The sequence below is a fragment of the Anas platyrhynchos genome, chromosome 2 (genome assembly GCF_047663525.1).
Source record: "Anas platyrhynchos isolate ZD024472 breed Pekin duck chromosome 2, IASCAAS_PekinDuck_T2T, whole genome shotgun sequence".
NCBI classification, from domain to species: Eukaryota; Metazoa; Chordata; class Aves; order Anseriformes; family Anatidae; genus Anas; species Anas platyrhynchos.
Window position 1 is genome coordinate 5,181,561 of NC_092588.1, and position 23,683 is coordinate 5,205,243.

General features: G+C 40.9%; 1 protein-coding gene across 1 annotated transcript in view; it reads left to right on the forward strand.

Moving 5' to 3' along the window:
• The window catches only part of COL22A1 (collagen type XXII alpha 1 chain), a 228,141-nt gene that overhangs the window by 58,082 nt on the left and 146,376 nt on the right, over positions 1–23,683 (forward strand). The window contains exon 4 of the mRNA XM_072034280.1: positions 11,426–11,500. Coding sequence (XP_071890381.1) covers positions 11,426–11,500 — 75 coding nt within the window. The remainder of the gene's footprint in view (positions 1–11,425; positions 11,501–23,683) is intronic.

Below are 23,683 nucleotides of genomic sequence, written 5' to 3' on the forward strand. Positions count from 1 at the left end.
ACCACACAGACACAGTCCACAGATTTCTTTGCATTTCTGCTTACTGTGTTTGAACTAGAAGCAAATTATAATGGTAATAGATTTCATGGTGAAAAACAGTGGAAATTTATCTGTACTTCAATCTTATTTGTACTTGAATAAAAATATATTTATTATAAGTAATTATCACTGTATTATTATTATATGGTATATGTAATGTTTTCTATCTATATATTATTTATAAAGTATTAATAATTGTATTTTAATCTGTATCTTATCTTAATCTGAGTTTTTGAGACAACAGATCAGAAAGTTAAGCCTGTTTTCAACAAAAAGCAGAGGGAAGATGAGGGAAGATGTACAACAGCTCTTCCAAACCAGAAAGGACTGACTTTAGTTCCACCCTTGAATGAGGAGCTGCACCTGTCCATTATATACTGTCAAGTACATTATATATTGATCTCTTCATTCTATTCTGTACTTTTGAGTTCCTCGTTTGATAAGTGGTAGCTTTGTCTGACCACAGCCAAGTGAACAATACCTTTAATCCTTTTCTTCATCTGGGACACAGAGGCAAGCAGGAAACTTTCCCAGCCTTACAGCCCATGATGTACACACAAGGAATCACCTAAAATTGGTGTGAGGAACCTAGTAGCTGGGTTAGGGGACATGGTCCATTTGTGCTGATAGAGCAGCTGTGGGATATGACTCAAACCCACATTGAAATTCCACTGAATATTTTATAGGTCATCAGCATGAAGCCATTTTGATGGAAATTTTTCTGCTAAGGCAATGATCAGCCACTTGAGAAACCCAGCAGTTATTTGGGTTCGAGCACACTTTGCAAGGTGAAGCTTCACCTCTTGCTTGAGATGGATAAACCCAAGGGAAAGGGGTGGACTCGCCCCATTGCAGTGATCATCTCACAGTCGGGATGGAAAGCGCTGCAGCTGCTAATTGCTTTCCTCAAAACCTTGTGCTGTTTGCCGACAAGCTCCTTGGCACACAGTCTGTGTGTTTGTTTAGGGGCAGACACAAGCAAATTAGCTTGGAAGTGCCGAGGCCTGATGCTATATTCATATTCCCATAGTGCCATTTATTCCTGTGGGAGCATGTGCAAATTAATTCTGGAGGCTGCTCACTTAAATGGTGCTAATTGCATCGGTCCTCTTGACAAGATACGTCTGCTGTCAGACGTCCAACGAGTTTCTTGCATTTGTGTGGGTGTGTTAGAGAGGGAGAGGCTATCGGAGAATCTTATAGTGTAGGTGTCTCTTGGAAAGAGGAGTCCTCACCAAGATTCAGGAGCTCCAAAAGGAACTTTGGATGGAGATTTAAAGACAGGCTAATGGGTCAGCCTGGAGATAAGACTGCTGAGATGTTCAGAAAAAAAATATTAATACATTTTTCTTTTTTTCACCGGGTTCAAAAGCACTTTAAGTACTTGGAAATCCCAGAACGCCCTGCATTTCCCTTGTCCTGACTTAAACAGGATAAGATGTTTCTTGGCTGTGCAATCAGCCCCTTCCCACTTTCTTTTTTTTTGAAACGAATGCATGTAAAATTGGTGACCTGTGACCATAAAATGAATTTAGCAGTTTTGCCCAAGAGGCTCCTTTTGATCTTTATTACAGAGCTCTTAGCAAAGGATGATATTTACGGGTTGTATCTGAACTAGGAACTGTAAATGTGGCCAGAAGCGTTCCTGGGCAATGTAATGCACTCATCTGTGCTGGTAAACTCGGAGAATGATGTCTGGTACATTTGGCCCAGGCCAGCTAATGCTCTGTCTGATGATTTGTAGGGCCCAGATGGGCACTTTTAGCATGCCAGGGACTGTTCACGGACAGCAGAGGCCTTGTTTTGCAGGCTAAATCCTTTTGCTAGCATAGACATGAACTTGAACATGCCATGGCCTCGGTGCATGTGACCGTGCTTGTTTTACTTGGATGAATGCAACTGTAGCATCTTTGATAGATGTCTAACTTGGGAACCGTGTGTCCTCAAGTTCCCCCTGTAATCAGAAGGGAACAGCTTTTTCAGGGGTAAATCAGGGCACCTAGTTTGGGTTTCTGCTCTGAATTGCCCTCTGAAGGAGCTGTGCTTCTCAGTCCCTGTAGAAGGAGTCAGAGAAGAACATCCTCCTGCCTGGGACCTTAAATGTGTGTGGCATGAATACACCCTGGGGTGTAATACCTACTAATAGCTTTGCTTGCCCTCTGTGTGATATATGGCAGCTACTGAGCAGTGCAGGGCACTGAATGCATGGTTATTTGCACAGCCACATTTTCTGGCCGCTGTGCTGATAAAAAGAGAGGGAGTCAGGCTAAAGTTATGTGAGAGCAGATACCTGCACTCCCACCTCAATCACCTCTGATCCTGCTCTGCAGCCAGGGAAGTTTGTGAGCAGGGTGCTGGTGCTTATTTAGTCTGAATTACAAATATGGCAACCTCATCAGAGTCAGAATCAACGTAGGCACTATTTGAAGAGAAAAAGGCAGAATCCACCTTGGCTACAGCATCCACGAAGTGCTGATTTTCCTGGCATTGATGGACTTCAAACTCCGCAGTGTACTAGATACAGCATGGTTCCAGAAAGGAAGAATTACATTAGGCATTAAACTGCAAGGTGGAATCACATAATTGCTGTGGTGCTCTGTTTTACTTACACATTGCTGCAAATTATAATGTTAGTATAGAAGCAATTGCAGTATCATTACACTGCCAGTGCCGCCACTGCAATTGAAAGATATGCCAGTTTTTTTTTCCTTATGAATTTGTTTTCAAGGGTGGGTTGCACATTAAGGATCACTTCATTCGTTGGGAAGGAACATTTGACAATGAACATTTGCAAAAAGTCTTTAGTGCATATGGGCAGAGCGTGGAGGTATACTTTTAAAAGAAGTATTTTTAAAAGCGTTTAAAAAAAAAAAGAATTTTGAGGCTTCATAATACTCCATGCAGAGTGTTTTATAAAAGAAAAAAAAAAAGAGCAAATAAAAGTAGTGCTATAAATAGGAGTCATTTTTGTTATCAACTGACTGCGGGGAGTTAAGTGTTCTGGAGGAACTGCTGCACAGTGAACCAAGTAACTGAAGAGCAGAGCTAATGGGGTCTGGGAGAGCTCCACTGAGAAACTAGTTTCACGAAATCTCCTTAACTTTAAGAAGAATTTTGTCACTAGGCCCTTGTCCTTTAAGCTTGAGCTTTGATGGGAAAATTTCTTCCAATGCAGAAAAAAAAAATGCAATATTAACTACCAGAGAAAAATGAAGTTTGTTCTATGCAGCTAAGCTCTTTCCCCTTAAATCCTTCAAATCTCTCTTATGTTTAGCTCTGAAAAACACACAAGGTCCAGAATTCATCTTTGGACACTGGCCAAAGAAACGTTATCCTTTGCAAATATTTTGAGTTATGGTCTAAATTTTTGGAAGACAGCTTTTAATGAGGCTTATGAATTATGAATTATTTAATGAGGCCTGGATTTGCCAGGCTATTTCTTTAGCCATGGGTAGAATTTGTGGTGGGGTAAGATCTGTGTCAGAGGATAAAACAATTCAAATGTTTAAATTAGGTAGATCATGGTTTTTAGGAGAAAGTGGATGCTTTCTGCTGCAGAAATGGAAAAATGATGGAAAATGATGGAGATGCAGAGAGTGGCTAAATCTCTGGCAAAGCACTAGGCACTGCTGAAATTCTGGAATCCTAAAATTCTGGGTTTGGAAAAAAAAAAAAAAAGGAAACATGGCAATAAATAATGCTTGCTTTAACCTTCTTGTGTTTCTCTTCTCACCTCTGCTTTATTCTCGTGTAACTTGACAGTTACACGTGTTCAGCATTCATTATACACAAGTCCCTGGAGGAGTGCTTGGCAGCTGAGGGCTTGCTTATTCTTGAAAGAATAAAAATGAATTTGAAGAAACTGTTTAAAAAGTTTTGTCCTAAGGACAAAAGGACAGAGTGCTGGAAACTGGAGATTATGTTTAGTTCTTTGTACAGAAGGTTTCTCAATAGAAAACCCTGAGGGGCAGAAGGATCACAGCGTTCCTAGTCAAGGATCAGTGTAACAGGTGTGATACTGAGACTTCTGCAGCTCCCTCAGGAGGGGAGCGGAGGGGCAGGCGCTGAGCTCTGCTCTCTGGGGACAACGACAGGACCTGAGGGAACCAGGACCTGAGGGAATGGCATGGAGCTGGGACAGGGGAGGGTCAGGCTGGGGGTTAGGGAAAGGTTCTGCACCCAGAGGTGGTCAGGCACTGGGACAGGCTGCCCAGGGCAGTGGTCACAGCACCGAGCCTGGCAGAATTCAAGAATAGTTTGGACAGTGCTCTCAGACACATGGTCTGGTTATTTATTTATTTATTTATTGGGGTGGAGACCCAAAAGTTGGATTTGATGATCCCTGTGGGTCCTTTCCAGCTCGGATATTCTATGATCTATGACTTTAACCAAACTTTCAAAGGGAGGGAGTTGCCTTCTCAAGGATGTTGGATTTAGGGTTCTCAGCAGAGGGACAACCTCATGTCCTCCTAACGTGAGCTAGTCCAGAAGTGGAAAAAGGAAATATCATAAAGAAAAAATTGCCTTGCGCTTTAAATCTGTCTCAATGAAGCTTTAAGGGAGAGTTTAGTAGATTTAATAACCCACTGCAGTGCAAAATCATTTCTCCATTTGTGTGTTTGTAGACCTTAATGGGGCTTTGTGTTGAGCAAATTCTTTACCTTTCCCATTCCCTTTTCCTTCCTTCTTTCTTTCTTCCTTTTTCTTTCTTTCTTTCTTTCTTTCTTTCTTTCTTTCTTTCTTTCTTTCTTTCTTTCTTTCTTTCTTTCTTTCTTTCTTTCTTTCTTTCTTTCTTTCTTTCTTTCTTTCCTTCCTTCCTTCCTTCCTTCCTTCCTTCCTTCCTTCCTTCCTTCCTTCCTTCCTTCCTTCCTTCCTTCCTTCCTTCCTTCCTTCTTTCTTTCCTTCTTTCTTTCCTTCTTTCTTTCCTTCTTTCCTTCTTTCCTTCTTTCCTTCTTTCCTTCTTTCTTTCCTTCTTTCTTTCCTTCTTTCTTTCCTTCCTTCTTTCTTTCCTTCTTTCTTTCTTTCTTTCTTTCTTTCTTTCTTTCTTTCTTTCTTTCTTTCTTTCTTTCTTTCTTTCTTTCTTTCTTTCTTTCTTTCTTTCTTTCTTTCTTTCTTTCTTTCTTTCTTTCTTTCTTTCTTTCTTTCTTTCTTTCTCTTTCTTTCTCTTTCTTTCTCTTCTTTCTCTCTTTCTTTCTCTCTTTCTTTCTCTCTCTTCCTTCCTTCCTTCCTTCCTTCCTTCCTTCCTTCCTTCCTTCCTGCCTTCCTGCCTTCCTGCCTTCCTGCCTTCCCTTTCTTTCTTGCCTGCCTTTTCCTGCCTGCCTTCCATCTCTCTGTGACACTTTATCTTTCTCTCTGTTCCTTTCTGTTTTTCTTTCACTCTCTTTTTTTCTGTCCCTTTTCCTTGACTTTCCTTTGACATAACAAGGAGAGTTAAAACATCAGATCATTCACATTGTTCTTTCCTAAATTCTTAGCCCTATTATTACAGTTTCACGTCAATATGTTATTAATGCTAATTTAATGCTACTGAAAGTTTCTGAGCTGACATGCTCTGCTGACACATCTCTTACAGTGCATATACTCCGTACGGTGCACTGTCTCTTAATTTTAAAATATTTGACAGCTTTGGGATTTTTTCATGGGGCGTAACTTAAAGGATGATATATAAAAGTGAGGTTTAAATCACTCATTATCATCAAACAGATTTCAGTATGATTTGCTTAAAGAAAAGGGTGTTAGCTTCACTTTCAGGAAACAACACTCTGCTTCCTTGAACCAAGGAGCTCAGATGAACCAAGTCAGCATGTCCAGTGATGAGCAGGATTCAGAGGAAGATATCAACATCAAAATAAGTGGGACAGAGAGCCCCAGTTCCTTCAGGTTCTTAAGCATTTTTATGATGGGAGTTGCCTCACCTGTATTTAAATGTCTTAAATTAAAGTAAAAGAGATATATAAGCTCTGTTTGTATTCAGTGCAGAGAAGGACATTTCCAAAGAGTGTTGCAACCCACCTTAAGCCAGGTGTCCAAGACAGCTGTAGAGGGTGCTGAGACAGTTCAGAATAGGTAGAAGCTTTTCAGAGCCCAATGTATTGCATCATTTTTTGGTGCATTGGGTGCACAGGCACTGTGAGACTTGTCAGTATCTTTTGACAGGATTCATGAGACAGTTTCTGTAAGAAAGTGTCCCCAGTGCTTAGAAATGATTGAACGTCTTTTTGAAGGATATACAACATCCATTTCTCTTTGAGATTCAATTGTCACTATGACCACAATATTTTTCCCAATATTTTCTGTTGTTACTCTTTTGTACTTAAGACAGTCCTGCAGCAGGCATCCTCTATGCTAATATGACTCTGTTCCAGAGGACCTAGTAGGATGGAGTGAGGGAGGACAGGGATCAGGGTGGAAAAATAGAATTTTTTGTCAAGATCATCATCAGCCCTGGAACAGGGAAAGTGGAAAACCATTGTCCCTGAGTCAGCCTCAAGACTTGTGTGAGGCTGATTTGGATCCTCTGTTTTCTCACTGATGAGAGATCCACAAACAATTCTGAACAATTTGGAGTTTTCTGGAAAAAAAAAAAAAAGAAAAAAAAGGAAGGAGATGATCTCCAGCCATCCCAACAAAACATACTGTCATTGCTGGAAAGTGTGGACTACTGCAGTAGGAAAGTGTGGACTACTACAGGATAAGAGAAGAAAGATACCTGGGAAAAAATTTAGCTGTTGAGCACAACACTAATTATGGGCCTTTAAAATGATGATAATGTATTTCTAATTCAAAAAGTTATTCAAATGTCTAGTTATAGACCGGTTTACCTGATTCAGTCACAAAAAAAAAAAAAAAAAAAAAAAAGAATAATAGTTGACGTGGAAGCCGGTGAATAAAGTATTACAGATGAGAATTATTATGTATCCCTATTCAGGGATTATATTTTTATGAGAAGGAGGTCATCTCTAAGAAAACTCATTTCTTTCTGCGAGGAGTTATGGTTTGGTTGATATGGTAACTACCCAGATATAATATATTTGTTCTTAGGCATTGTTACTGCCTACTGAATGACATTTGCATTAAAAAGTAACACTATACAGTGGATTAAGAACTGACTGAACTCATGTAGCAGGTATCAGTGGAAAGGCATCATTTCTAGTGCAAATGTAAAAGGGATATATAGAAGTTCTGGCGCTATTCCAAATTTCTGCGAACCCTATGGACATTAATATAAAATCTTTGTCATAATATTTGTGGATAGAGCAAAGGATTGATAGAATATTGCATAAGGCAGAGGACAAGGAAGTAATTTTAAGCAGTATGTATTTAAAAGCTACTGCAAAATTGTATTGCTTTGCTCCTGAAGGAAAACACCACGGCTGTAATTTTATTTTATGAAATACTTAACATGCATGGGAATCAAATTTTCTAAGGTAGCTAGAAAGGACATAACAATGACCAGTGGCTGAAAGCTCAGGTTACTTAGTTGTGTCTTCTCTTTTACAGAATGCTTAAATGCTTACAAATTAACAGAGGTGTAGCTGCAGTGCAGATTTTATTACTCTATTTGCCACTCATGTTGGGTGCTCACTGCTGCAAACCTTCTGAGGAATTCTCCAAACACCACAAGTGTTTGCCTGAAGCTTTGCCTGGCAATAGAAAAAGAATGGGTGTAAGCACTCTTCTTTAGTGCTAAAATCTTTATCAGGGATCTGGATGAAAGGCTCCAAAAGAAGGGAACAGCTTTTGCCATCCCTTTTCTCTCAGTGCACCCCTGGACGTAGCACTGGGACCTGGTTTCCAGCTGGGACCAGTTGATTTACTTTCATTCTGGCACAGTCTTCCTTTGGACACAAGAAGCCGTGCTGCTAAGTTAGATGGTAAAGCACTAGCCTCTGATACGTCTGTATGAATTATTCTGTAGCTGGAAAGCGAGCATAGCAAATATTTTCTTTCCCTTGTGGATTATTTGTTCCTGTGCATTAGATATGGACAGGAAGGCAGTACAAGACATCTGTAAAATAAAGGCCAAAGTGAGGCCACAGTTGTTTAAGAGGTAATAAGAGATTTAAAGGACAAAGTTATAAGAAGAAAATTGGCATTTCTATTTCTTTGTGGCAAGAGAGTTCTGCATCAAGGCCAAGCATATAGTTTTGCTGTATAGTCCTGGTTCAAATACAGGAGCTACAACCAGGAAGATTTTTCTAGCCTGTGCTTCCCTGCTAGGAAGCCATGGTTCTTTCTAATTGAACCTAGTGGAGGGTGTCTGATGTCATTAAAGATTGAAGTGATAATTAATGTATCTATAATTTAGCAGCATTAGTTCCCTGTTACACGAAGAGGTACCCCGCTGTGTTTGTGACTTGTTTTATTCTTCCTTCTGTATCTCTCTGAGGCAGCATAGGTGAATGGCATTTTTGTGATTTTATTTATTCCTTCCATTTGTTTACTCTTTATTTGGGAGAATTTTGCTCATTTTGGTTTCTTACTTTGCTTATTTTATTGCATAGCCATACATCTTCTAATTCTGTGACCAGGCCTCAGAAGTACTGTTTCCTGCACTGACTCAGTACCTGTAACCAAAAGAGCATTCGTTCTTAGCAAAAGCAGAATTCAAAGCATCGATTTAATATCTGCACAGGGCTTTTGATACTTCTAAGCAAATCTTTTGTCAGTACAGCTTGGTTTTGAATGGGAGAAGTGGCATCACTTTGGCTCTTGGAAGTCTTAATGGTTTCAAAGTTCTCCTAACAGAGGAGAGTTTTGCTATTGTGTTGGGAGGTTGTACAGGCCTCTGATGAAGAGGAAAAAAATGATGATTTCACCTGTCTAATGCAAAGATATAAGTAGTCTTGAATGAAGTATCCAGGTTTTCAATCCACTAGGTAAAATGGAGCACAAGAGATCTCTGGCTAAAATTTACATGAAATGACCCTGTGATCACTCAATATTGGTTCCCGGTAGTGGATGGTGCTGCATCCAGCTCTGGGGTCGCCAGGACAAGAAAGACGTGGATGTGTTAGAGCTGGTCTGTAGGGGTCTTTATCAGGCTTTGTAGTGATAGGACAAGTTGTAATGGTTTTAAACTGAAAGAGGGTGGTTTTATATTATATATAAGGAAGAAATTCTTTACTCAGAGGGTGATGAGGCCCTGACACAGGCTGCCCAGAGAAGCTGTGGATGCCCCATCCCTGGAGTGCTCAAGGCCAGGCTGGATGGGGCTTTGGGCAAGCTGGGCTGGTGGGAGGTGTCCCTGCCCATGGCAGGGGGTTGATATTAGGTGATCTTTAAGTCACTTAAAACCAAACCCATTCTGTGGTTCTGTGTGATGTGAAAAAAAGGTGACGGCTCTGAATTTTATTTGTAGAAGCAACAGCCCTGAAGGTAGCCCAAAGAAAATCTGCTTGCATGATTCTGCTTGGCAAAGAGATGTAGGCATAGAACCACAGAATGGGTTGGAAGGGACCTTACAGACCATGCTGGTGTTTCTCTCAAAAACATGCTGGTAGGAATTTGACTGAGGTGCTCTACAAGTACTGTGACAAACTCCTTGCCTATGTGAACTATGCAGCAGCAGATGCTTGGCTGAGTAAAGACACTTTTGTGCTGTGTTGATACAAAATTGTCCCAGTTCTAAACACCCTGGATAACACATGCTAGTAAGAGTGACTGCTCTGTGGTCTCCTTTGCTGCTGCAGCAAAGGGTGGCTGGATGTGTTCAACTGCTTTTTATTGCTGTGTTGGCTTTTGGGACTTCTGGCAATGGATTTTACAGTCTTCTTTGTTTCCATTGAGCTTAGCGTACCTCAGCTGCATCTGATAATCTGGCCCGTAAATTCATCAGCACAATGAAACAGGAAAAATATCTGATTTCATTGCTAGGCTTAACTAAACATTGTGGAATATCAGATTTTTTATTGGAAGTTGGAAAGCAGGAGGAGAAATGTAGGTTCTGCTGTCAACATCCTCAGACAAATCATTCTTACCTCAAAATTTTTATGTAGCTTCATGAACAGTTCAAGGTGAGCCTACTGAAGAAAGTCTTCAGAGAGCCCTGTGGGATTGTGTCCCACTGGTGAGGGCATTGCCTCTGCTGGGGTCACTCTTGCTTTGACTCCTGGCTCCGTGCTCTTTTGGAAGCAGCTAGCCCTTGCTGCTCCTTGACAAGCACAACAACTAAAGATACTGAAGGAATAATGTATGAAATATCAGGCGAAGATGATATTATGCAGCAAGACAAGTTTTGCAGCTGCAGAATATATATATATATATATATATATATATATATATATATATATATTACGGTGTTTACAATTAGGCAAATGGAGGAATGGGGCTTAGTTTTCCTCACCTGGCTGCATTGAAATAAGAGAAAGGACATGAATGTGGGGCTGTGCATGCAGTGTGTAGTCAGAGGTTCATTTGTACATTCTCATTAAACCAATTCCTCGAGCTGGTTGTCCCCGTTGATTACAAGTGTGCAATTATCTATTGATCTGGGAAAACAAAACATAAATAAATGTTGCTTCAAAGATATGTCAGGAAAGAGGTGAATAGGTAGACAGTTCTCTGCAGAAAAGCATTTACCCACAGCTGTGATGACACTAATTGGGAGCATGAGAAATGACTGGGTATTTTCATGATTTCCTTTGGAGCCTGTGTATAGGGCTGAATGTTCTTCAAAGTTTTAGTCGTACTTAATAATGCTTTCTGCTTGAGCAAACTCAAGGAGAACAGACACATAAGAGTCATGGCCCTAGAGCAGTGTTGTCAGGGGAACCACGCACAATTCGGTAAGATACCTGAGAGTGGGCTTCACTTTGACACTGGCTTCTTATGGGACCTTTTCACGATCAAAGTCAGTTCATCATTCCGTGCTCCAGATTCTGCTTCCCATCTTCCTTCTGTTTTAGGTAGAGATTTATATATTTATGAGTAGGAGCTGTTCTATCTATCTGAAAAGTCTGAGCAGCACCCAAATATTAACTGGGTCTTGAGATGGGCCTTCTCACCAAATATGACAGTGGAATCATATTTTAAATATTCTTAATTTTTTTTTGTCTTCCATGAAGATTTATGGAGTAATGAAAGAAAGCCAAAGTAATGACCTAGCTGTGGGGAAGGCTCTGTTGGGCTTCTTGGCTGGCCGGTCAAGAAAAAAGTAGCTCAAAACCAGATGTAGTGTCTTTGGTCTCTTGCCTAGCCTGTGGTTAAGGGATAGGATAGGGAAAGGGAATTTAGGGCATGTAGAGAGAGACAGGGAACATAACTTTTGCAGTGGGACCGCATGGAAGTGTACAAATCCCAAGAAATCAGGTTCTGTTAGTTCCATATCTTGCAAAATGATGTATTTACCTGTGATAATTTTGTACTGGTTCTTTTGCTTTTTCAGATGTTCTGTGTCCAAACGTCCGTGTGGAAGGAGATCGATTCAAGCATACCAATGGAGACACTGATGAGATTCCAGGTAAAGAGACACACTTTTTGCGCTGTAAATTGGGGGTTGAAAAAATAGAATTATACATTTCTGGTGTGATGTTCTTATCTGTTACACAGTTTAGCTGTCATTTTTTTAATCTAACACATTCAGTGATGGAGAATTAGTCTAGAAACTGTAGGACTGGAAAAGAGTTATCTGACCATGGACAGAAAATTTATCATGAGCTTTTTTTTTTTTCTTTTTTTTTTGACATGGCAGAAAATTAAAAAGCTAGTGGATCTTAGAGTAGTGGATAGAGGAAAGTAACAAGCCTTGGAGATTTTTTATGTATTTATTTTTTTAATCACTCAACGTTTGGTGAGTTTGAATGTCCATTTATTTGGTCTCTGATTGTTGTGGGATGACCACGACCAATAGTAATTACCATTGATGATCAGGTTATACATAGGTATGTAAGAGAAAAACAAAAAGAAAGAGAGAGAAAGAAATTTACAAGAAGAACCAGCTCATCTGAAACACTGGTGAGAAATCAAGAGGAAAGCAGATTTGGTTTTCTGTGGGTTCTGATACATCCTTCCAGGCAGATGAAGGACTTAATTTGCCAGACATATGCAGGGGCTGTGCTTCTTTTCTACCCACCCAAGACTGTTTGAGCTGTTGGCAGAGAAAATCTGTGCAGCAAGGATGTGCTGTGAATATCTCTGATTGACCCAAAATCTGTGGTGAGAGGCAGGAGGCTCTTCTGCAGGTTGATTATGAGTCAAAATGGTAAAGGTCTGACAGCTCTGCTACACGTTAAGAGTTTTTTTCACTGGGGGACTTGCACTGCCTGCACAGAATATCAGTTCAACTGTGCTGTCTGTAGGCAGTTATTTTGGCTGCAGTCTGGCTTCACCTAGGCCTGTGATGATGTTGGGTGGTAGCACCTTTTCTGGTTGTCAGACGCAACCCCATAGTCCTCATACACCCAATCTCAACTGCTGTCCACTTCTAGGTCTTGTGTCAACTGTGTCAACTTATTCTGACAGTCCTACCGGGCTGTGCAAATGGTAGAGATATTCAACAGATAACCATACTAATTCTGAAGGAACCTGTTTGCGGTGGAAGTTGCAGCTCAAAATGAGTAGGAGGATTGTATCTCTCTCACAATATCATCTTCTATGTGATGCTTTCCAGAAGTCTGGTGTTGCAAATGGCTGCCTATTTCTAGTCCGTGTTTATCAGAGTAGAATTTTAATTCATGTGCTAATTGATACACTCTGTGCTTTCATTTGATTTCAAAAGTAAATCTGATAGGAAGTGTAAAGGGCAAGCGTTCCACTTCAGGTCCAATGCAAGAGTATTGAGTACAGTGAGGTATACATTTTTATACACATGCACATTTATATATGTAGATAACTATACTCTTCTGCAAAGTTTCTGTCTTTTAACTGTAGACTAGTTCAGGTTGGAAGTAAACAATGGAAATCATCTGGTCCAACCTTCTGCTGGAAGTGAGACCTAACTTCAAGATCCTCTTTGAAATTAACAAGTTGTTTGGGGCCTTGTATAGTTGAGTTTTGAGTATCTTCAAAGACAGATTTTCCATGAGTCCCCTAGGCCCCTGTTCCAGTTTTGTTGCTATCACATTTTCTTTTTTTTTCCCCTAATATCTAATCAGAATTTTATTTGTTGCAAGGTGTCTGTTCTCCTGGTTGGACAGATAGCACGGTGCAGGCATTTACTGGACACAGCGTTCACCATTAAAGCACAAAGGCTCATCGTACTATGGAGTGGCTTAATAACAAGGTTATTGTAATATTTGACTAAAAATGGTCTAAAGGTCATTGTGCGGCTGCAGATGGATCAGTACGGGACCAAAATACTTACTTATACACTCCCTGCATGCACTGTGATAGTTTCAGAAGACTGCAGGCCCTTGAGTCCAATTCCAGCAGAATATCATTGCATTTTCTGAGCTGAAGTAATTGGAAAATTTCTGTTGGCTTAGACCACTGAATTTCCTTTTCTGAAATAAGGTGTTATGCTGGTAGTTGCTGCTGAAGGGCTTTTTTTGTGCTGCCCCAAAGAGGACTGTGCTGCAGTTCTGAGGAGCAGCTTTCCACCCACTACTCACACCTGTGAGAGCACTTCAGCTCTGGGGTTTCTGTGGATTCACCACTGACAGCACAGAGGGGAAGGCAGTTCCTCTGCCAACTAGTCCTCAACTATTAAAGGATTTGAAGTTAATACCTGTGTCTTCCACTCCTCTTGGAAACTTGATGAGAGCCAAAATTGGTACTTGCCTGCAGGCTCCTAGCATGGCAATTTGCAGCTGCATCCTGCACAAGCTTGTTTCTAGGCTGGCACAAAGTGGAGCCCCATAGGGTGGATGTTTCAGCTAACCTCATTTTAGGGTTCTGTTTAGGCTGTATTAAAAGGCTTCTCACAGCAAACACCTTTCCTCTTTCAGGCATGGATAAGGTGCGAGAACTGGAAGTAAGAAGGAGAAAAGTCCTTTCTTTTTTTTTTCTTTTTTTTTTTTTTTTTTCCTTAATTGATTGCAATGCAGCAGCACATGTCACAGGCAATTGTTTCACACAGAATATCACCAATGCCAGCCCTTTCCCATATACAATACTTACGTATACATAATAACACGACCAGCGACCTCTAAGTGTCTGATTGCAGTTAGCTGAATGTGAATTGAGTCACTTTGGATTAGCAAAAGTAAACATAAAGGCTAGATGATAGATGAGGTATAAAAGGACTTACTTTGTGCAATGAAGGGAGCAGGTGGTGTCACTGAGCAGTGGAAGATGTGTGGGATTTTGTTAGGGTTGAGGCTGAGGGTAGGGGCACAGCTGAGAGCATGGCCCAGGCACAACCCAGTGAATAACTGCATGAAAAAGGATGCTATGAGCTGGAAGAGAACCAGCAGACTAAAATGATATTTTCCCTTCAAAAGGCAGGTGCTTCTTTTCTTTAAAGAAACAGAACTAAGCTAATCTCATCTATCTGAACCTCAGCAAGCATTTGCCAGAGTATTGTATTGAAAATAATTGCTAAAATTAAAAAGGATAGATATTAATAAAAGATATAAAATGAGACAGAAACTGGCTAGCAGGGAAGTAATGATGGAGTTTCTAGGAAAGGGAATAACAAGCCCGAGGGCAGACAGTGATGGACCTCCTCAGGTCCAGTTTTAGGTCTAATCTTCTCTGTGAATATCCACAATATAAATTAGGATCAAGCTATCATGCAGGAGGAACTGGTTTGTCTCAAAAGCTTGGGATTTTTTCCAACTGAGTTGGGACCATTTGTTCAAAGGACATATTATGGGACTTAGGGATCAGGACCAGGAATCTGTGCCATAAACCCATATTTTTTGACGGCGTCTTAGCAGATGCTTGTAAGCCACAGAGCTGTACAGCTAGAGAAAAAGGCAATGGTCATTATTGGATAGGGTAAAGTAGGTCTTGTAGAGATAGGGAGGAATTCATGGGAATGGGCAGGGTTTTGGTTGCAATTTATCTAGAAGAGCGTGCTTAGACTTCTTTGGTCAGGAAAGATGGGTTTGGTCTCAAGAAACTAATATTGTGTTCAGGAGCCAGAGAGCCTATTTTCAACAGGAGATTACAAAACTGTAACATGCAGGTGGAAGGGGGAGATATGATTGTCTTCCACAAATAGATCAGGGGAATAGCTGGAGGGAGATAGGGGAATCACTCAAGCTAAAGGACAAAGAGTATCATAAAAAATGGGTATCAGCTGTTTAAGAAATACATTCAGGTAAGGCATTAGAAGAAGGCTTCAGACTGTCAGAGATACAAAGTCCTGGAACCAGCTGTGAAGTAATAGTAATGGAGACAAACAGCAATGGACAGGGCTACTTCTCATAGCAGAAGGCTGTACGCTGACCCTCTGGTATCACAACATTTAAATGAAAAATCACAAGCTGTAGCATCCAATGATGGTTGCCACAGTGAAACATGATTGCATGAGGTAAGGATATATAGGCAGCTTTACTGTACTACTGATACAAATTTTGGCAGTGAAGTGAAGCAGCATCTGCTGAGCAGTTCACAACACGTAAATTCTGAATATAAATGTTTCTGCACGCATTAGGAATCACACTGGGAATTTTGCAAGAAAGAGAGAAATCTGGTTAGGATACCAGGATAAACACTGTTTCTCTTCCAGAAAGTCTGATATTTTAAAGCAATGCTTAATGATACTTAAAATGAATTTCTTTCAGCATCCTTGTGGGTACCATGAGTTTTTTTTTGTTTGTTTGTTTTTTTAATCAAGAAGGGAAAAGAAAACAGAAGAGGGTTTAACTCATCTGCCCTGAAATATACAAAATAAAACCACAGTTGTAATACTTAATCTCTCATATATTTCTATTGTTATTTTGGTCCATCACTGTTCAACAAGGGATCATAGCCTACTATGAATTGTGTCCAGGCAGGAAAACAATGATAACATTTTGCACCCTGAAGATGTACCCCTTGTGTAGTTTTATGAACCATTATATTACATTGAAACAACACATGAATTATCAAGCTACTGAAAAATGAATTATACTTCATGAGGTTTTAAAACTTCACATTTGAATTATTTGGTTATTAAAACAGACCTGCAGGACATGCGGGATTTGATTGCAGAAATCTGCATGATCCTAGATGTAAAAATGAGCTGAGCTCTGGTCTTCAGCATTGTCCACCAGAGGAGATAATGCTACTCAGCAGATGTCGGTTCCTATTTTCAGAGTGAATCTGCCACAGAAGTAAAGAATGACTTGCACATACATTTTTATAAAATGCAAGGAAAAATTAACCCTGGGGAGGGATGCTTCCAACCACTGCATAACATTATGCATCACATACAAGCCACACTGGATGGTGTTAATGGGGAAAGAAGGAAACATGAAAGCCCTGACTCTGTCTCCTAAGTAGTCACAAAGGCCGTGGTGTGAAGAACAGCAGACATTGCATTATGGGTTGTGCCACGGATTGACCTCAGCAATCTAACTCTCTTCCCAATCTCTGAAACCTTCATTCACAGATGAGCAAAATGCCAGCATATTTATGATCTCCGTGTTTTTCTGTTGCTCTATAAAAGACATTTGGGCATTCTACTATAGAGACACCGGCTGTAAAACTAGTAGCCTACAATTATAGCCTGTAATGGCTGTGTTTAACTGTCAGCATGTCTCCAGTGTCCTGTGGTTTGCCATACAGGGTCTGCATTCCAGAGATGCCAGTGACTAACCAGCTAATTATAATATTCCTGGGACTATTTATATTTTTTATATTAAAACGTGGTAGCAGGACAGAACTGGAACATCCAGGCTGTTGAATCTGCAGAAGGAGCACGTTAGATCCATGTCCCTCAGGGGGCAAAAGTGCTCTTGTCACAGCATGATGGGCATTTTGCCCTCCCTTTGCACTTGGTACACTGCATCATCCATCTCAAAGTCTCCTTGAGAATCCCCTGAGAGGAGAATGGTGAATCCAGGAATAGCTGCAGAGCTCTGTAGTGGATCATTGACTTCAGACAGTAGATGCACGCAGTTTTGCAGCAAACTTGAAGGTGGCGATTCATGTAGACACCAGCCACTCAATCCACAGTGGTGTAACCATATGTGCAAGACTGGATGTAGCTATGAGAGATGAGGGAGAAGGATGGAGCTTTCCTGTGCCAAGGTGCAGTCACATTGCTCTCACATTTTTCAATAAGCACCCATGAAGTAATGATAGAGTGGAGGAGGCCAGGAGCTTCTTCCTTCCTTCCTTCCTTCCTTCCTTCCTTCCTTCCTTCCTTCCTTCCTTCCTTCCTTCCTTCCTTCCTTCCTTCCTTCCTTCCTTCCTTCCTTCCTTCCTTCCTTCCTTCCTTCCTTCCTTCCTTCCTTCCTTCCTTCCTTCCTTCCTTCCTTCCTTCCTTCCTTCCTTCCTTCCTTCCTTCCTTCCTTCCTTCCTTCCTTCCTTCCTTCCTTCCTTCCTCTCAACTTTTCCTTCCCCCCTACTTTTCCAAGAAAGTTCCCCATATATAATTTGGTAAAGAGTGACCAGCATTGCCTTAAGTGCTAAAGATCATCCCTGGAGGTCTTCAAGAAATGTAGAACCCAGTAGCATGATATAGTGATGGACTTTAGTACTAGGTTAAAGGTTGGACCAGATAATCTTAGAGGGCTTTTCCAACCTGAATGCTTCTATTATTCTATGATCTCTGTTCTATACGAATGTGGAGAGGTGGATTTGAAGCCTGGCTCCTGAGACAAATGTATCTGACTATAGCTGCTGTGTCTCCATGAGAAGCAAGCAGGAAAAGCAGCAGTTGACATATTGTCCAAGTGTCAGTATTGTGTGAGCTGGAGAGACTGGATGGACTTATGTGGGCTAGATTCATCGTCTAGGCTGGTAGATGGGTTACCTGTGGAGGTAGTCTTAGGAAGTCATTTTCAGCTTTGCTTTTCAGGAGGCTATGGACTGTAAAATAGCTAATCTCAACAACATATCTGGGTTATCACACTTAAAAGAACTTTGAAGGTTTTCAGAAGTCACCAAATGACTCACCACTCACTGTTCAAGGACATTTTAGTACTCAGTAACTCCAAGAAAAGCAGCTCAGATAAGCAAATGATTGCCAATAAATCATCTGTGAGCTGTAGCTGTAGCTGCACCATGGCATGCCCAGTGTCCAGATCCCCCAGTTATCCAGGATGGGGACCTGTGGTGGTTTCACTTGGGCTTATGAACAAAAGCATCCTGCAGATTGTGCATCATAACACTGCCCCCAACAGAGCTGGGTTCAGGAATTTCTTGAATTAAAACCCCATGTTTTAAACTTTTTTTTTTCTTTTTTTTTTTTCTCCTAATACGTTCACAGTTGTAGCTACTTCCCAACATCATGGATCTCTAGGCATTGAATCTGCACTGGAGAAGGTAGCTCAGATTAGCTGCTCAAAGACATCAGGCAAAATGGAGAACAAATGATGAAATTACTTTAGGATTTGCTACTGCAGGAAGAAAACTGGAATATTTGGTAAAAACTGAGCAGTCCCCATGAAAACCTTTCTCTGGTCTGAATCCCAGCAGTAACAAATTTTGACTTCTGCATTCACATTAAATACTTACATGGGTTAACCATGCACAGAAATACGCACATGAAATATTCAGATACCTGCATATTTTAAAAATATCCATCCCCAAAGGTTGTAGGGTTTTTCTTGTTATTGTTGTTTTTAAACTAGTAACATTTGCTTTCTTCCAGAAGTCAAACAAGCCTGGGCTTTTTCTTACTGCAGTGTATTTGAGGTTGATAAAAGAGAAATAAATTCAATTTCTGCCTCTTCATAGCCCAAGAAGCAACCAATCCTTTGGCTATAAAAAGATTAATTGTTTGGAGAATGCTGAGGTACCTGCCAGATATTTCTCGGTCCAGATAGTTTTGATTAATCCTACTTCAGAAAGAGATTGCTGCAAAAGAAGGTACTGGAAAAAGAATCTCCTAGATTTGTCACTGCAAGTGTTTTGGCCATTGTGCACATAAGATGGGAAGAAGGTGTATATACAGTTTCAAGAACCTCCTCCTAATGCTTGGAAATAAATCAGCCTGTCTGATGCAAATGGTCTCCAATGACTGCTGTGGTCAGTTTTGAGATTACCTACAGGTTTAATCTATTTGGCACTAATCGTCTGGCACAAAGCAACCAGCACAGTCTCTTAGAAAGCAGTCCCTAGCTGCTGTCATATTAGGCCTTGCTCATAGCACCTAAAATTAACACGAGTACTTTTATTTTCATGAATAATCTGTTGATGAGGTTTTTGTGTAGCACAGAGAGTAGAACTGCAAGGAGAATTTAGCAGGTTATACCCTATTAAAATGGTTTTGATCATGTACCTTTCCACAGCCTGAAAACACTGGTAGTCTTTTGGGCAAGCAAACAGTAGGTAATGCTGAGTTCATCAGTCCTGCCACTCTCATATGCACTTATCTGCTGTTGCTCTTCTCACCTATATGCAAAGAGTTCTTCTAGGTCCAGTGTGCTGCCAGCAAAACCTTTATTCAAAGAAGTGTGGAGACCTCCCCTTCCTTCTGCTAACCCAAGTGGTTACCCTGTGGTTAGTCCATTTGATGGATTTCCAGAGGAACACAGGGCACCTCAGCTCCCAAGGAACTCAAAGGAGGGCTTCGAAATAGAGGAACTAATTAAAATCAGAACTTAATACAAATAGTCCTGCTAAGTTCAGCTGGTGCAAGCCTATCTGGCATACAAGGACATCAAAGGAATAATGAACCCCTGTTTAATCTTGTAAATCACTGGAGCAGGAAAGGAGCTGAAAGAGGGCCCATGGCAGTAAGCCAAATGTCCATCACCGAGAAAATGGAGAATGACTTCAACACAGAAAAGCCTTCAGCAACAAGGCGAAGAGCTCAGTGTCAAGACCAACTTTCAGTGTCATTCAGTATGCCACTTGCCCCTGTCCGAAAACAGAGGCAAACAGATAAGAGAGGATGAGTGGGCTGGTGTAGATAAACAGAACAGTGCATTGAATAAAGTGGCGTGTTATTAACATGGGATCAGGTGCTGAAATGTGCTGCCTTAGAGACAGCTGCCATAGACATGTATTTATTTCCTGCTCTTACAACAGGCCGAGGGTTAGATTCTACCAGGTGTGTCCATCTATAATCTGTGTATTCGCCTACTTATGACTTTGACCTCTTTCTTTCTCTCTAGTACTGCCTCTGTGGTCTCGTTTTCTTATTCATTTTATAACCCTCTTATCTTTCCTGAAAGGTTATCTTCCCCTTCCTGTGTGAGGATATGAAGTGATTGTTTCTGGTCCTTATTTTTTTGAGTAAAGCTTTAGGCTGATGTTTGCACAAAAGAGTAGCCCTGTAGTTCAGCCTAGTGACTGCCTGCTCACCTGCCTTGCTGCTTCACCGTGCTTGCTCCTTTTTGAAGTAAAACTCTGTGATATCCCTCAAACAATGTCCCTGCTTCTGGTAATCCCAGATGCAGACTGAAGCTCAAGCTGAGGTTGAGTTCATTTTGGCTTCTGCAAGGGACTGTTGTGGCTTGCTGCTTTGCTGGGCCAAACAAAAAGTAGAAATTGTCCCTTCCAGTGTCATGATGCATAGAAAGCAAACCAGGATCAGTAAAACAGCAGCCTGAGTGGTGGCAACAGGTATCAGGGTACATCTGTTTTATTATGGTTATAAACGGAGACCATCTAGGATATCTTCTAAGATACCTTCTGGAGTATCACCTGGAAGGTACTTGGCTTGCTGAAATAACTTCACTAGCTTCATGCTGTAAGAGCTGTTCCTCCTGCTTCAGCAGTGCCTCATTAGAAGCTTAATCTCTTACCTGCTCTTCCCAATGAGGCCGTATTAAAATTCCAGTGGATCTCATGGGAAGGGAGTCAGATCATCATGAAGTGCTGCTTAAATCTCAACTGTAGCATCTGTGGAAACAAAGGACACTTGGTTAATAGCAAGAACTTCTTTAAAACACCCTTGAGACCCTCTAATCTATAGGCTTTGGAGAATTGTATAGTTCCAAAATTCTCTTACAATCTGCTTTTAAATGTAGCAAATTAATTTTAAGGACTTGTGCAACCCATTTGCTCACCACACTGCTTCACTCAGGGTTTGTGGGCAGTGAGTAAATCTCTCTGGTTTACTCCTCAGGTGCAGTCCTTAATGCTCTGGGAATACATCAGATAACAGCTGCTGGATGCTTCTTTTGAATCAAACTGTTAAGCTGGGAATGCTGGATGTGGGATGAAATATCTGTGCAGAATGTAAGATACTGCTTTCTCTGTTTTTGCTGGAGAAGTGAAGTATAGGGGAATAAAACAGGGCCAGAAGATAGAGTTCTTATCCATTGTAAGTCTTTGGAAATCACTTAGTTGTTGACAGCCAGAAAGGTTTTCCAGGAAAAGACCTGAGGGTAATGGTGAATAAAAATTGGACACGAGCCAACAATGTGTTCTTGCAGCCCAGAAAGCCAACCATGTCCTGGGTTGCATCAAGAGCAGTGTGGCCAGCAGGTTGAGGGAGGTGATTCTAGCCAACTCAAACCATTGCATGATTCTGTAATAACATCAGTGCACAACATCTCCCCTCCTAAATACTACTTTTATTGCCCAGTGATTCGGGCACTGATGCACTGTTGTGGATATGGATAATTTTAACATAGAGGAAGAACTTTGGAGATGGAGAATTCAGTTATCCCTAAAAATATCCCTAATTATCTAAGGTTCTGTCAGCTCTTGCCAGAATTTCCTTTCCTGTGATGGAAGGAATGTCAGGAACAGCAAAAATGCTCTAGCAGATGATGGCTACTATAACAGTAACAGCAACACATGTTTAGTAAAGCAGTACATGTAGGTTTCCCCTTCAGTCTTTGGACACTTACTTCTGTCCCAGCCCTGGACTGAGACACATCTTCACTGTCCAGAAAGAACTATTTTCAGCCTAGAGCATTTTGGAAAACAAGGATGCCAAGGGTTTAGATACAGTAAAAGAAAAATTATAACTCTCATTTATACTCTGACTTCAGGTAGCTAATTGCCAGACACAGCTGGCTAAAAATACATCATTGAATTTCAGAATATGGCATGGTAGCTTTTTCCCTTTCCCTTTCCCTTTCCCTTTCCCTTTCCCTTTCCCTTTCCCTTTCCCTTTCCCTTTCCCTTTCCCTTTTCCCTTTTCCCTTTTCCCTTTTCCTGTACATATTAGCAGAATATAACTAGGGGAGGTAGCAAAAATGGCCACCGAAGGTGGTAATAATCTTGCAGACCATATTGGAGAAATTGAATGAGTGCGTTCAGGACCTACTGAACATGCAGGCTCTTCATTGTGAGCACAGGCAAACCATGTAAACTTAATTTTCACGAATGCAGAAATGTTAGGAAATAAAACTGATAAATTCTTGTATTTTCTGAAAGACTCCTAGGTGACACTATTCTTCCTAGGAATTCATACACTTCTCTACCAGAATGTTTACTGCCATTGACCTCTGCTAGTGAAAGTAACGTGCTGTCTTATCACAGGCACTACAGATTGCCATTTTCAGAAGTGTCAGAGGAACAGTAGCTGATGACAACCTCCCTTGACCTTGGCACTTGGCAGTACTCCATCAGTATCTAGACAAGGCTGATAATTCAGCTTGAAGTTTAACTAAGACCAGCGTATGGAGCATTTCCTGCAAACGCCACTTAGTCTTATATTAGTGCTTGTGGATGGAAATCCTCTGTGATAAATGTAGTCCAGACACATTACCTGAGGCTCCAATGCCCAGTGCCTTTCCAGATTCCTTTCTCACCTGATTTCCACATTGCCCACCAAAAACTTTTACAATTAGAAGTAGCCCGCTGAGCCCCCAACAAGTGTTACCTCGAGCTCCTTGGGAATGCAAAGCAGGAACCTTTTCTTAGAAAGTTTCTTTAGACAAAATAAGAAGCTAATGGCCCTGTCCTACTTTGAGAAGACTTTCCAAATGTGCACACTGTTATGTTTCTGGTTATTAAAACTTCTTGCTGTTGCTTTGGTTTTCTGAGTTTGGGTATTGTTTTTTCTTGTGACAATCCCCTGCCCCCTAATACAGATTCTTAATGGAATCAAGCAGAAATCCAGCTTGTGCTCAGGGGAACCAACTATGGCCCCTTCAGCCTGATCTTGAAATAATTACTATAAAAAAAAAAAAAAAAAGTGAGTCTGTGAGACAGAGCTCTTTGATCATCCTTTAGCCACGCTTTAGTGTGTGGCAGCGTGCAGTGTGGACATCCTTCCTGTAAAAGAGAATCTGTTGAAGGTTAGAGGTAGACGATGTAGAAATTGTCTAGTGCCAAGTTTTACCAATCTTTTCCCTGCAACAGGCAGCCTACTTTCTGATTCTGGGAAAATGAGCTGCTTCCTGTAAGGGGCTATTACTTGCAAGTAAAGATACATTCGGCTGATTTGATCAGTAGAGCAGTGCATAAGAAATTGCTTTTCAAGCCAAGTATGCTGTTAGGCATCTAGGCTTCTCTTTCAGGTCACTGTTTTAATTTTAATGTTAACGGGCTAGGGTGCACTGCTTTTCAGGAGACGTAATTAGGTTAGAGGGTTTCAGTGGCCCCATATTGTTTTAGTAGCCATAATGAAGTAGGAAGCTTATGATCAAAGAGTATTATTCATCTTATTAATTGTCATATTTATGGCATTACTGATTAAATA